Source organism: Calonectris borealis, chromosome 9 (assembly GCF_964195595.1).
Source record: "Calonectris borealis chromosome 9, bCalBor7.hap1.2, whole genome shotgun sequence".
Lineage (NCBI taxonomy): Eukaryota > Metazoa > Chordata > Aves > Procellariiformes > Procellariidae > Calonectris > Calonectris borealis.
Genome location: NC_134320.1, coordinates 9,679,896 through 9,694,129, shown reverse-complemented (window position 1 = coordinate 9,694,129; position 14,234 = coordinate 9,679,896). Strand labels below are relative to the sequence as shown.

General features: G+C 42.9%; 1 protein-coding gene across 1 annotated transcript; it reads right to left on the bottom strand.

Moving 5' to 3' along the window:
- Positions 1-5,847: 5,847 nt before the first annotated feature.
- Positions 5,848-13,296, bottom strand: KCNE4 (potassium voltage-gated channel subfamily E regulatory subunit 4). Its single transcript, XM_075158185.1, has 3 exons — positions 13,252-13,296; positions 8,829-9,046; positions 5,848-8,427 (listed from the first exon to the last, which is right to left on the bottom strand). The coding sequence occupies exon 3, from the start codon at positions 8,399-8,401 to the stop codon at positions 7,910-7,912; it is 492 nt and encodes a 163-aa protein (XP_075014286.1). The 5' UTR covers positions 8,402-8,427; positions 8,829-9,046; positions 13,252-13,296; the 3' UTR covers positions 5,848-7,909.
- Between the last annotated feature and the right edge of the window lie 938 nt (positions 13,297-14,234).

Genomic DNA, 14,234 nt, shown 5'->3' with positions numbered 1-14,234 from the left:
TTAACACAATCCCTTGTGCTTCCAGGCCCCTATAAAATTGATGTTAACCATATGTCAGTGTGTAAATTGAGTATAGCTGTTAGGCAAGCACGTACTGCGCTACTCAAAAGAAATGGTAGCAGTCAGCATTAGAAAGTGCCAAGGAATAGAAAAAATCATGTTCAACCTGACTTAAGTGCCCTAAGCTATGTCTTTTATACAGAAAAGAAAAAGAAGATAAGGAGAAGCCTGAAAAAATAAATTCCCCGGGCTGCAGTCCTGTAGAAAAATGGTAGTGAGGGGGGGGAAAAATAGGCACATCAGGGACATATGTACAGATAGAAGTCCATTTATTGGACTCTCCCAGTTCAAACTGGCACACTCTCAACAGAAGAATGAGGGGAAAATTCACTGTCTGTCTAGACATCATAAATACAAGGACTCAAAGAGTCTAGTACTTTTACTCTAAACTCCTGGGTCTGTGATCCTTCCCTGGCACACATGTATCTCACAAATATTCCTATACAGGACACTTTTAATCCCAAACCCCTGCCTATTCCACATGAATGTTATGTTCTCTTCTTTCCATATGAATATAATGTTCTCATGGTTCCTGATGATAGTACTTCACAAGACAAACTAAAGGTCATGGAAGAGAAGCTGTGGAAAAAATTATTTTCACTGACAAGAAGAATTCTGTGATATTTTGAACATCCTTCACGAGTTTTATTATAACAGCAATGCATAACTAAGTATGTAAATATCCACCCAAACACTAAGTACAATATCTATAGCTCACCTGAAGCAGCAAAAACCTTGAGCAGCCAGCCCTAAGGAAAAATTTTTGCTTGCCACTGCAGCACAATGACCACCGATGACGGTTAGCTCTGTCAGCAGCCATTTGCACCTCCCTAATGATGGCTCCCGGCAGAGGCAAGCTGCACAATCCTTTTCAGCTGGGGTTTCATTCTTGATGACTATAGGAGAAAAAAAACTTTACAGTGAGAATCCGTCTGAGATACACATCCTGGTCAAAGAGCAGCTAATTAGATGTGACTGAAGTTAATCATGTTTAACACTGAACAGTTGACAGAATGTGACAGAGCTGTTGCTGCTGTTTCATTTGGTGAAGGCACAACGAGCAGTTCCTCGGTAAATATGGGTAGGTGCTGCCATCACATCACCCATGTCCCTCACTGTCATTTCTTGGACAACACTTACACTTCTAGCTAAAGTCAACAGCATCCCTTGGTGTGAAATCCTGCGCAACTGATCAAAATTAACACATATGCACAGGATATGTGCATATGTGCACAGACTTTCCACAGTGCTCTCACACAGTGCTGTGTGTGGAAAGTCATATCTGGAGAAATGTCCCGGTGGTGCTTGGGCTTTCAGCAGTCCCAGCACCGCTCCATGCTTCTACAAGTGTCAAGAGTGTTCCCTGCTTCCCAGTGCAGCAGGAGCACAGTGCTAGCGTGCTGCAAAGCAATTAATGACGCTCATTAGCCTGCTGTTGCTGACAGGTTCGGCAAGAGCATGGGGTCATTTTGTAGCATCGGGTATTTGTAAGGAAAATGATGAGATGGTGCTCCATTAAGGCCTTGAAAGAGGCGCCACTGGGGCTTGTCTGTGTAACATTCAAGGATAGTCTGTCTGCTACCACATAGCTCCATACCTATTATTAAAAAATACTAGCAGCAACACTGTTTTTCTCTTCCTCTCTTCCCTCTTACAGGAAACCTTGCTTGTTCAGTTTATCATGCTTTGAAGAGAGAGAAGGGGGATATATATCCTTAGAGGTGCACGGTTTACATTTCCTCCTGAAGAGAAGGAAGGTCTCGTCTTTTGTGTATTCTCTAGGACAGAGTTAAAAATCTTTTGCGAACATTGTGCATCTCACATCCTCTTGCCTGCACTGTTCAGCTAACATTTTCATTGCTGGGATGAGACACAGCTGTCCCAGGGAGGGCGAGGCTGGGGACCAGCACCATGGCAGGCTTGCTCCAGACCCAGCATTCATGGGTGAGCTGCACGGAGTGGAGGCATCACATGTTGACCCCCGCTAAAACAGCTGGAGTTCACACCAGAGGAAGTTCTTTAATTTTGTGGTTCCTTCTCCGAGTACAAAGAGTAACAAATCATCTGTCTTTTCTCGCTTTCCATCAGAGCTCAACACCTTGAGGTTCTCAGCGTAGTTATTCTCACATCAGCCTTAGGCAGCGAAGATGTGTTCTTCTTTACAGTTTATAAATGAGAGTCTTAGCCAAAGCAAGTAATTTTCCAGAGTACCACAGTGAACCTGGAGCAGAAGAGGGAACTGAATTTAGTCTCCCGCATCCCGGGGCTGCTGCCCTGCTCAGCAGCACCTCCTCTCTCATATCTACCAAGCGAAAAGGCCCTGTTACATGGCTTCTGCCGGCCTGAGGTCACAGATAGTCACAGATAGTCACAGATGCTAGCAATTGTCATTTGCTGCCAGTGGCTACTCTAGCATCTAATAGTATCAAGGAGGGCAAAAAAGTTTGTTGTTCCTAGGTGGGCAAATGCTTTGTATTTATACCGTATCTTTCATCTGAGAATCACAAGCATTTCATGTCTATCAAGAACACATCATATTCTCACAGACAGGAATATAAGTAGCATCATCTGATAATCAAGTGAAGCACAGGACAATTAAACAGATTACCCAGGGAGAGAGATGGGAACATAGTCTGTAATGCACCATTCAATAGCCTTTATTATCCTTCTTTTAGTCACTTTTTTGGATGGCAAAAGTCTCAGTCTAACCTGGTCTAACATAAACTGGAACCCCACCCAAACCCAAACTAAAACAAAATTAAGCTTTGAAAAACTCTGGTGCTTGTTGATTTTGTATTATTTTCCATTTTCTTCCGTAGTTGAGATGGATACAGAAGTGTCAATATACTAAGGCTCATCTCGCAGCTATTTTTGACTGTATGCAGTAGGAACTGCAGAGGCGTGTGAAAATGGAAAGAATACGAAAGCAAATCAACCAAATACACAGAGGCAAATATGATCAGTGTTTAAAAACCAATAGCCTGAACAATTTTATTAATTTTTATGCCTCTTGGATCCAAACCTCATATTTTAAATCTAAAATGCAACTGTGAACTCAGGAAAAAATAATCTTCCCACTAGAACAACAAGCTTCAAAAAGATTCTAACAGGAGCCCGGTAGGTCAACAACCACAGGAGAGCGTGGTCCAGCTTTGGCACAATTGTGTCTGGCGCAACCAACCATACTGTCCAGTACCCCACTTTGAGCATCTCTGAGAATGCTCATCTATCACGTGGTGGGGACTCCTTCTGTCTTTGCAGGGTCTGGAAATTTTGAGATGAAAATTAAAGGCAGGTGGTTTAATCTTCTCTTGGTTGAAATGGCTGTGATAAAAGTGCAGTCTGCGTTGGGCACCTCTGTGCTCCTTGTCCTCGGGCAGTACACCTAACCTTGTCCAACATCATGCACTGAGGACTTAGAAACAGAAATGACTGTTATAATTTATCCTTTTCCTTCCTTTCCAACCCTGTGAGAATTGATGTGATTATTTGGGAAGGTGTGGGCGCATGTCTGAGAAAGGGGCAGATCCAGGGGAACCCACTATGAGAGGGCCAAGCTAGGGAGAGAAGTTTTGCAATGAGTTGTAACACGTGAGGCTCCTGGCCTTACTTACCATGATCTGTGACCTGTGCTCCAGCCCTGGGAAAGTGGATTCTGTCGTATTTGTTAACCTTCCCTCCCTGGTTAACTCTTTCCCTGGCCCAGAGCATGGCAGTCCTGGGAGAGCCTGGGAGATCCTGTGCCTGGGGAAGAGACGGGTTCTGCATTTCCACTTCAATTATTCAGCAGATTTAGTCTGTTGAATGAGTAACCTCACAGATGCGTCTGTATGCAATCCACTGGTAGGATTTAGGATTGTAAATCAGCCAGCTACTATCACAGATCCCAATGTGGTAATCTTGAGAGCTGGCACTTATATTTACAGTAGGTGCTGGTGCCAGACCATGTACACATGGCACATGTGGCCATCTTCTCCTGTTCTATCAAAGGTGATATGCGTTAACTATTCCAGCAAACGTATGAGGTATAGCACTGCCAAGAAATGGGAGCTTAATTGCTGTATTCTTTTAAAAAAAGAATGCATTTGTAAAAATAAAGTCATCTCCATTCAGTCAAATTACAGTCAATTATCATCGCCCTCGAGCCAAGATCTATTAGCTCTGAATCTGATTTAACTCAGTTACTGAAGCACACTGGAAATGTCTGTCATTTCTGGGAAAAAAAATTGTTACCTTTTACTCCTTAGTAGTCAAAAGGATTTTGAAACAAGCTTAATGGAGGCAATTTTCTTCCTTCCATCTGTAGCTTTTCAAGATTAACAACCCTTCTTTTATTTTGGAATAATAGTTACCTGGTAGTCTTGGGTCACTGGGCTGTCTTCAAGACATCATTGCATTCAGTTGCACATCCAATTAACTTCTATAGCTAAAATATATTTTTGCTTCTGTTTTTTTTCCCCTGGTGCCATCAAAATACTAATTTCCACAAAGACAAATGCCCTGGGACAAAGACAAATACACACCAAACTATTGCATGCTTTCTCGAATCCCATGGTACAAGGATAGCTCCATCACAGCCTGCAAGAGGGTGGCCACATTTTCGTGCTTACTAGCTCACTTCAGTGTAAATAGACCCCGAAGCACATAGTGTTTCCCTTTATAGCTGCTCAATTTAACACAAGAAACCGCTGGAATAAGCTAGCTTTTTGATCCATAAAGCAGAGCTGTAATTTACATTTTGTTCTGTTTTTCCTTCTTATCATCAGTGCTGTCAGAGGTCTCTTGATTCATTATTGTGGCAATGGAAACACTGAAACACTGAGACAGCAGCATGGGTAAATGTGGAAGATGCAACATTACTGAGCAGGACTATTCCAGGACACTGTGGGTGTCCCGGGAGATTACATTGCCGGAGGGAAATGCAGTCTTGCTGATGGGTAGCTTTAGGTCCACAGAAGCTTGTGAACAGGCCCCGGAATTATTTAATAGGGAGTGAGTGAAGAGAGCAGAGCACAGGGGAACAGGTTTTGTGGGAAAGTGAGCAGACACAACTTTTTAGCAACTTGATTTTCGAAACAACCTCAAATTACCCCATGCAAGTAGGTCTCAGCCAGTGCCTGTGACCCCGTACATACTGTCACAGCTTGAAGGAGATAGGGAAGTGCAAAGTTGCCTCTAAACACTTCCACCCTGCATTGGGAGCCAGAATCCCAAAACCTCCCCTATCCCTAATGCTGGAAATGACAGAGCAGCAGTGAGGCCCAGGGTCAAAGCTTGTGACAAAGCCAGCTACGTACCATGGCCAAGCACTGGAAATCCAGTGGGAACAGAGACCTCTGTCAGATACTTACCCGTAACCTCAACCCTAGCCCACCCAATTTGCCACAATGCAAATTTAAAACCAAAACTCAAAATTCAGACTTTTCAAGAGGCTGAATAAGTGACAAAAAAGTTTCCACAGCAGCTTGTCAGGTTTTCCAGCCTCCTCAATGGCTCGCCAGCACCCCCAGCTCTTTGCAGAGGACTCTGGGCACCCCTGCAGCCCTGCCTGCCCATGGGCACGAGCTGAGCGTGAGGAAGTTGCCCCGTGCCCCGAAGAGCCGGTACGGACCCAAGGCAGATCTGGAGCGCCTGGCTCAGCCCTGCGGTCGGCCCGCAACACTGCAGTACCGTGAAACGCAAGGAATCATTTCAAAAAGAGGCTAAGGAAAGGATCCTGTAGAAATTTTGCGCAGTCCCATTACTGGAAATCTATTTGACGTAGTGAACAAACATGGAAACTTTTCCAGGAAATGTGTTTCTTTATTTAAATAAAAATTAGTGCCAGTAGAAACAATAAACTTTAAATACATGAGACAATTATATACAACTCAATGTTAGGAATTATATACATCAGTTTTTTACAGATACAAATACATTTATCCCAAAAGTAAAAGGACGAAGGAGAAAGCAATGGAAAATGTGACAACTCGCGCATGTCAGTCTCATTTGGAAAGTTTCAGGATTCAAGTGATTCCAGGCAAAGTGCCAAACTTAATTTGGCTTCTTTCAAACTTAAAACAGCCCCTTTTGGAGTAAATCTACCAAAAAGCTTTATATGGTCTGATCCAAAGTTCACTGAAGTCGTCGGAAAAACTCCCACTGCCTTCAGTCTGAACTGAATCAGGCCCTTTCCGAGCACAATGGAGCCTTTGTTCTGCTGCGTTTAGAGAGAGACAGTGCTACCTCTGCAGGCTACGTAACATCGTGTTAACCCTCCAAGCCAAAACCAGAGTTCTCCCTTCTAAATGGCAGAAGTACAGCAGACTCGTGCCTCAGTTCATTGCTGCTGCTCAGCGTTCGTATTTTTCAAGCTGTCTCTCAAGCTCTAATGCCAGTGGATAAATCACAGAGCTATTTTAGCGCAGGAAATACGTGGAGACATTTTGCAAACATTTTGCTGTGCAATGCTTTAGATTCAGGCTCTTTAGCCCTCATGGTTCAGAACTAATCCAAACATTGTAATAAGTTATTATAAAATATAAGGTATGATTGAAATAATCATACATTGCTACAATATTAATATTACTTCTTTTAACAGTGCAATGATTTAGTAACTAATTTCATGAGCATTTGAAAAAATCACAGTACCATTAAATTAGGGGGGGAAGTTTGTGGTGGTTTTAAAAACTAGTTACTAATGACTTTATAGAAATGCATGTGTCACATGCGAGCTGAAAGGATGTAATGCAATGTTTATCTGCACTGGCTTAAATAGAGCAGAAAGGCCAGATTCTTAAATGATGTAGATGGGTACAGTTCCACTGACCTCAAATGGAGAATTTAACTCCGACAGAGAAGCACAAAATCTTGTGCATGTCCCCTGAAGTCAGGAGGACTCAGCTGATGACTTCAGTGGGGCCAGGATTTCACCCTTGCTAGGTTAAATTCTATTCTGAATTCCACCTATTTTTCAAGGGGGCGTAACAGAGCAGCATTTGTTCAAGCCTTTCTACGTCTTACACCTTGAAACAAAGATCTTTTAATGTCTTTTTTTAACTTACAGATCTTTGCCTTTAGTGATCAAATCTACATGTCTTTACAAAATACAAAAGCAAAAAACAAAACCACTTTTCCTACTAGTAACTCAGTCAAAGGCTGGATTGCAGCAGAAGTTAGTGAACCTGACCCAGCCAGTACAGGTACAACTTAAGCAACAATATAGTGGCATGGATCTGAAACCGGGCTTTACAAAAACCTTCTAGAAATTCAGTGCCTCTTTTTTCTTTTTTTCTTCTTTTTCTTTCATTCTTTCTGAGTCTAAAGTCAGTTCCAGCCATGCTGCAATCTCCCTTCAACTACAGCATCGACAAATTTTCAGCTTTTGAGGCCTCACTGAGCAAATCTGCTGTTGGCTGTGGTTTGTTCTAAGAAAAACACAGTAAAAGTACTTCTAGTCTATCACAGTTTTGCGTGAATGAGCATTACCCATTGTCTTTAACAACCAGGCACTTGCGTTAGGGTAACTTCCCAAAACATTTCCCAGATATTTGCAGAATTCTGAAATATGCAGAGACATGCCAGTCATAGTTACCTCATTAGAAAACACATACATATTCTCCTTGTTCTTAGCTCTTATGGTAAGAAATAATAATGGAAAAATTAAAATTAAGCATCCCAGTTATGTGCATGTTACACTTTGGTGTTGGGTACCACTGCTTCCTCATCCTGCCAGCTCTCAGGAACACCTCGGGCCTGGGGGCACAGATACCTGTTGAGAGTTCACTGGAGAGCAGGAAAGTAGAACCACAAGTTCTTAGTGGGAGCTCCACTCACGCTTTGGTAGCTGATCAAGGGAGCCCTGCAAGTGCTAGGAGTTCTTGTGGATGTTTTCCGCAGATCCCTCACTGCTCTCGTTGAGGAGCGTTTCTGACACTTCCCCCAGTTCAGCATCCAGCACTTCCTCCTGGATGGTGAAGTGCACGTCTGGGGAGGAGGATTCGGAGCTCACACTGCTGCCTTCCATCGAGCAGATGGCGCAGGACAGGGACGGCACCATGCTCTCCTGCAGCATGTTCAGCATCATGGGGATCTGGACAGATTTCAGCCCCGATATGGTTGGTAGAGGCTTCACAGCTTCCCCCCATTCTCTCTCCTCATCTTTGTAGAGCAGAAGCAAATTGGACTTCTTCTCTTTTCTCTTGGATTTCATGTAGCCCAGCATTATCCCTATCAGGAAGATCCCGTAGAAAGACATGACGATCAGAATGTAAAAATACTCGTTGCTGTTGTTCTTCTCTGTGTTGCGGGATTCAGCATCAAGCATGGCTTGGGTCATGTTTGCATGGTCCATTTTCAGCATGGAAAGTGTTTTACCACAGCTAAAGCCTGGAGGAGAATATGTATGTATACGTAAGATCAAACTTCAGATCAAAGATGTAAAAGAAACATCTGAAAAAAGATACCCCCAAACTATCCCTTGCTACTTGTAATTTGTAAGCTTGCAGTCTATCATACTTCTGCATTAATATTGTAACTGAATGAGCTGTTATTCAGATACAGAAAACATTAGAGAAAAGAAAATACGTAATATTAAATCATGTTGAGTTCTATGCTGAATTATAAAACGCCCAATCCACATGATTAAAGAAAGAAAACTATATAGAAATACTCTGCTAGGCACTTAAAGTAGTTTTGTGCTACTTGACCATGTTTCCATAGGGAGGAAAAAAGTTAGAAGTATTATCTTATTCAATGGTGTAGGAAAAAAAAATCAAAAAGCAACTTACGTCGGTATGCAAATAATTCCTCCTTTTGCAAAGCTCAAGAGACCTTTCCTCTACCAAATGCCGGGTGTTCTGAAAACTTTCCTCTGCTGCAGTTGGAATAAATAGCTCTCAAGAAATGTTTCATCACGTGTTTTAGAGGCACAGTTTATAATAGTTTTGTGTTGGAGTCAACAGATGAACTTGAAGGATTGCAGTTCAACCCACTGAACTCTTAACAGCTGTGAAAAGAAAAAGAGTTGGGAATTCAGATTTTACTCTTTCCTAACCAGTTCAGCACTGGCTCTCTCACCTTCTGAATCCGTTCCTTTCACTGCCATCCCAATTGCTAAATCTGACCTGTTACCTGAGAGCTGCTGTGCAGAATGGAAAACCTGCAAACCATTATTCTGTGTCTGTCATAAAATATAGAAAAATATACACATGAATTTTATAGTAGACGCTATCAAGTTATTTACATGTCTGCTATGCATAGTTTTCCCTGAAGAGATGGGGAGGAAACTGGTTATTTTCTTTGCCTGGGACTAGTGACAAAGCTTACAAAGTGGTGACTATCAACTCCTGCTGCAGCTCCACTTCACCACAAGGTGTGCGGCTGTGGAGAACTGGGCCCTGGGTCTCAGGTGAGTTTTGGATGGAGGGGTGCTGGTGCCACCTAACTTCGGCCATCAAAACAGCAACTATGGGATTTTGGTTCCCCACATAACCAGTGGAAAGGTACAGACTCCTTCAGGGGGCAACTTGGAGCTCCTGAAGTTAGCAGCCCCCTTCTGCCACTGTTTGTAGAAGCAGCCAAGAGTTACATGCTCTGCACGCTGTTCATACGTAGACCAGGACCACTGAGTTAACGCAGACTTCAGTAGGAAGGGACGTTACCAACTTCTGGGCGGAGGGATGCTCTCTGAGTGACTGCTGGAGGCTGTTGCAGCTGGCTGCTGGGCTGAGCAGGACGTCTCCCAGGCCGCTGGGGAGGGCAGAGTTAGGACGCAGGCTGGGTTGCGGGGCCCGCAGAGTTCCCAGTCATCAGCTCAGTGGTACAGGCTCTGAGACCCCTTTTCAACACGTAAGCAACAGTACAGGCCATGGGAAGAAGGAGGCCCAGCTTGCACCTTGGGGATTTCACTTCCTTATCCTCTCCATCCCCGTTCTTCACACACAAAGCCCAATTAGTCAGGCCCCACCTACGTGATGTGAATGTCACCCCTTCTGCAAAGCTTCAAGGATGTTTATGTAACAGGACACTCCACTTCCAGAAAGTAGTCAACTGGTGCTGGAGTTTCCCAACGGTAGGTCTGGGGTTTTTTTTCCCCTGCAGTCACTTGTGGATTCTTTGCATAGACGGCAAATTCTTTTCCGTCCGAAATTCTGCCCTCACAATCCCTCTGAGGTAAAAGCAGATAGGATTAACCTCTCTTCACATGTAGGAAAAAGCAAGAGAGAGGAGTTAAGCAACTTTAAATGAAGTGAAGAATTCAAGAAAAGACAGAATTGTATCTGTGTTTGGAACCAGCATTTTCCATCGTTTCTCTGAACGACTCCACAAAGAAAAGAAAAAAAAATTACATTAGCCAGATTCCCTTCTCTGCCCCTTAAAATAGAGGATCCACCCTTTAGGATGTTCGTTTTATCTCCTTGCGCATTCCCATGTGATAGCTCAGGAGCTGTTGATGTTGGACTAACGTCTACTGGGATTTCATCTGACAAAATCTGTCTGCAGCACCAGCTTGCCAAGTCTGGATTCTTCTTCCCTGTTCCTGACAAATGACTGAGCAGGCAGCAAGAGCGTATTAACTGGTACGCTAAAGCATAACCCAGAACAAGTCTCTGGATTTTCTAGCTAACTTTGGGGAATTTTTATGTCACATCTTTCTCAGCTCCATGTGAAATTTGTTCCCCCATTCAGATCCAGAAATTTAGAATTTGAAAAATTAAAGACAATGTGTCAGGTTTTACAAACACCCTTTTACGCAGGACTTTCACAGAATGGTGAGGAAATGCCCAGCATTGTTGGGTCAATGAAAATTGGCCCAGTACAAGAAGAAATCCTTGTACACCCTAGGAAACCAGCTCTGAAGCTGCTTGATCCTGGGAACAAGACGACCTAAAGCCTGTCCTGCTGCCTCCTGTTGTCAGGACTATATACAGGTCATCACCCACCTCGACACAAAGAGCACTTTCGGGCACCCAGAGGCACCGACACCCCACAGCTCCCACCAGTGAGCCAGCAGAGCAGAGGCAGACCGGCTCTTCTGCAGGTGCCCGCAGGTGCGAATAGGGTCTCTTATTTGCTCCAAAGCCTCATATTTTTCATGTAGGTGAAGCTCTGTACAAAGTTACCAAGATGAACTGCAGCACCCAACAAGATCACAGAAGGACTGGTCAGGCACATCCATAGATTCATGCAATCCCCCGAAGTTCAGCTGAAAGATGACTGAATTGCATAATTATGCATAGTTATTGCTGAAAACTCTTTGCAGCTATATTTACTTTGGCTAGTTGATGACAACAACTCCTCTCCATCTGTTAGCCCATGATTCTGAAAAAACAGTTTAATTTTAAAAAGGCCTGGAAGGAATCCCTGAGCCTTCTGTAGACATGAAGAGGAGGGATAGGAAGACACTGGGGAATAACCACCTGAAAAACATATGCCACTTGCATACTGGTGCCATAAGTCAGCTTTCTCAAGCTGTACCCTGTAGAAACTGTGTTTTTGTCTAAAAACAAGACCTAGAAAATTGAAGCCTTTTAATTTTGTGTTTAAAAATTACTTGTGTTGCAAATTATATTATGCATTGCATAATGTAAAACCATTGATCATGGCAAAAATACTTGCTTAATTTGAAGTAATTTATTTTTGGAGTTAAGGTTACTAGCTATTTCTTGTTTGAGGTTTCTTTCTTTCTTTCAGATCAGTTTTTTTCCCCAAAACTTCACAAAATTTCCCCTGAAATTTCACTTAAAGGTCTCTCATGCTTTCAGCAATTGCCTCTCACATGTTCCTCTCCACCCTTGCATCACTCCCACCTGGGCTATAACATTTAAGAATAATCCGCATGCCATTTTCTCCCACCTTCCAGATTCCCCCTTTGGAAAACGTTCAAACTAGTAAAGCAGAGCAACAGCCAGGCACTCCAATGATGAAAAGGTCACAACATAGCTGCTGATGCCAGATTTTTTTTCTCAAGGTCCCTGTCTGCTAGAGAGCCTTTTGTGGCAGCAACCTCCGTCACCAAAGGACGCAAAAGTTGAGGCTTGAGGCACCCCATGGGGCGGGAATTCTTCACAACATGGCTTAAGGGATAGTATAATGTAAACCCTTTCTCCAAATAAAAATTTGAGGACAGTCAGAAAACTGAACAAAGACAGAATCCATTATGAAGACGACATGAAACGTCCTTAGAGACTCAGATGACTCTCTGCAGGCTGCCATGGAAAATATATGCCTAACCCTTCATTACGGGCATAATCCACAGTCTGATGCTGCATTTATCTTTTTCCACTTAGTGAGTTAATAAGACTAAAGATACAAGACACAACTGTTAAAGGGCTAGCTCCTATGGGAAGCTGAGCCTGTTTGATAAGTGTATGCTAACAGTATAACTTTAAGGAATATCTGAGCATGTGCATTTTTGGAAGCAATCATCTGAAAATCTGAAAAAAATTGAAAGAAAAGAGAAATGGGAAGGACAGAGGGGTTGGGTTTTTTTCTTCCTGCATGTGGACCTTTAACAGAAGTAATGGTTGGGAATTTACCACTAAGGAGAAAAAGGGGGGGGGGGGAGTTTTGCCGTGCAAATATTGACTTAGTTATGACTTAGATCTTCCAGACAGGGCCGTTGGGAAAGGACAGCAAAGGTGATCAATATTTTTCACTCACATATATGATTCCAATTAAAGTAAAATTAGAGATCAAAAGCTGGGTTTGACACCATGAAGGAAGACACAATGAAAAGGGATGTTTGTGCCCTTGATTTGGTCTTGCGTTTAAAGACCTGCCATGCTGAGATGTACCTACTGACTTTTGGTCCTGCTGCAAAACACAAGCCTTGCAGAGGACCTGATCCAAAGCTCCTTGAAGTCAAAGCCCCTTGAAGTTAATGGCAGTGCCTCACCTAAAGCGAGTGTCAGATCAGGAACGGCACCTGCTCCTTTCAAGTTCTGTGCAACTCAGAGTAAATTTTCAGTGAAGCTTGTGAGTGCGTTGGAATACAAGAGCTAGTTCAAAAGCAGCAAGTCATGCAGCCCGACACAAGCCACGTGCCTCCTCGCTAACAAGCCTACTTACAGTACGAAATTTATGAGCTTTACTATATGCTCTTAACACTTCCATGCCTCAGTTCACTCACTTGTAAAATGAATCTAATAATACCTACAAATTACACGTGCTGTGAGGGTACAGCATGGTAATGCACTTGCAGATCACTACCTGAAAAGGTAATAGCCGTTGTGTTCGTAAGCGCAACAGCATTACCGCATGGCTGGGCTGGCATCTGAGCAATTCTCACGCAGCTCTAGGTTCAGTGTCATTTTCCATCACTCTTCCTTATTTTTCATACTGCAGAAATAGATGACATTTTTTATATACTTCACGCAAGCAATTTCTAGAGGAAGGTGGCAATTTTCTCAGTGTCATTCACAATATACCACGTTACCATCTGGATACCGAATGGAAGTAACACTCTGCCTAGTTATTAACTGTGAACAGCTTAGTAACATGCTCAGCTCTGCCTTACAATCTTCACTAGTGAAAACATGCAAATATAAGTCTAGAAGATGCATGCATCAGCCTTCTTTCCAACTTCAGCATTTAGTTTGCTTTAATTCAAATTTTATTTAACCTTCGTAGCAGATCCCCATATCATGAAACTTCAAGTTTCTCAGGTGTTCCCTGCACCCAGAGCAGCAAAAACTCTATCTTTATCAAGAGTAGCCAATACGGGGTTCAGAAGCACCTCACAGCCGAGGTGCCCCAGCGCTCTCAACTCCAGCAGTGGCAAGAGATTTCCCAGAAGTCACATCCAGAGTATTGCAATTGCCCTCCAAGCACACAACAAAGATCTGTAAGGCAAATTGGTTTCTGATCCTGAGAGATGACAGAAAATCTCAACGATACCTGTAATAACAGTTTACCCTAAATTAAGCATTTACTTAAGGCGTGTGTTGTGGGAGTCTTGGTGTTTTGGGACAGGCATTTCTTTTCAACCCCTAAAGTGAGTTTCAGGAAGCTATGAGTGACTGAAGACAACTAGAGTGGAAACAGGTAACTCTCATGATACGAATAACAAGAAATTACATTTAAAAAATAAAGATTTTTCTGTGGCTGATATGAGAATCTGTGTCCAAATTCATCACATCCTCAATTCTCTTTCCTGTAGCTGAGACATGTTACAAAGTTATTTTATCAATATA

Excerpts from the sequence above, each read along its gene's own strand:
- KCNE4 (XM_075158185.1), bottom strand. The coding sequence starts at position 8,401 with ATGCTGAAAATGGACCATGCAAACATGACCCAAGCCATGCTTGATGCT.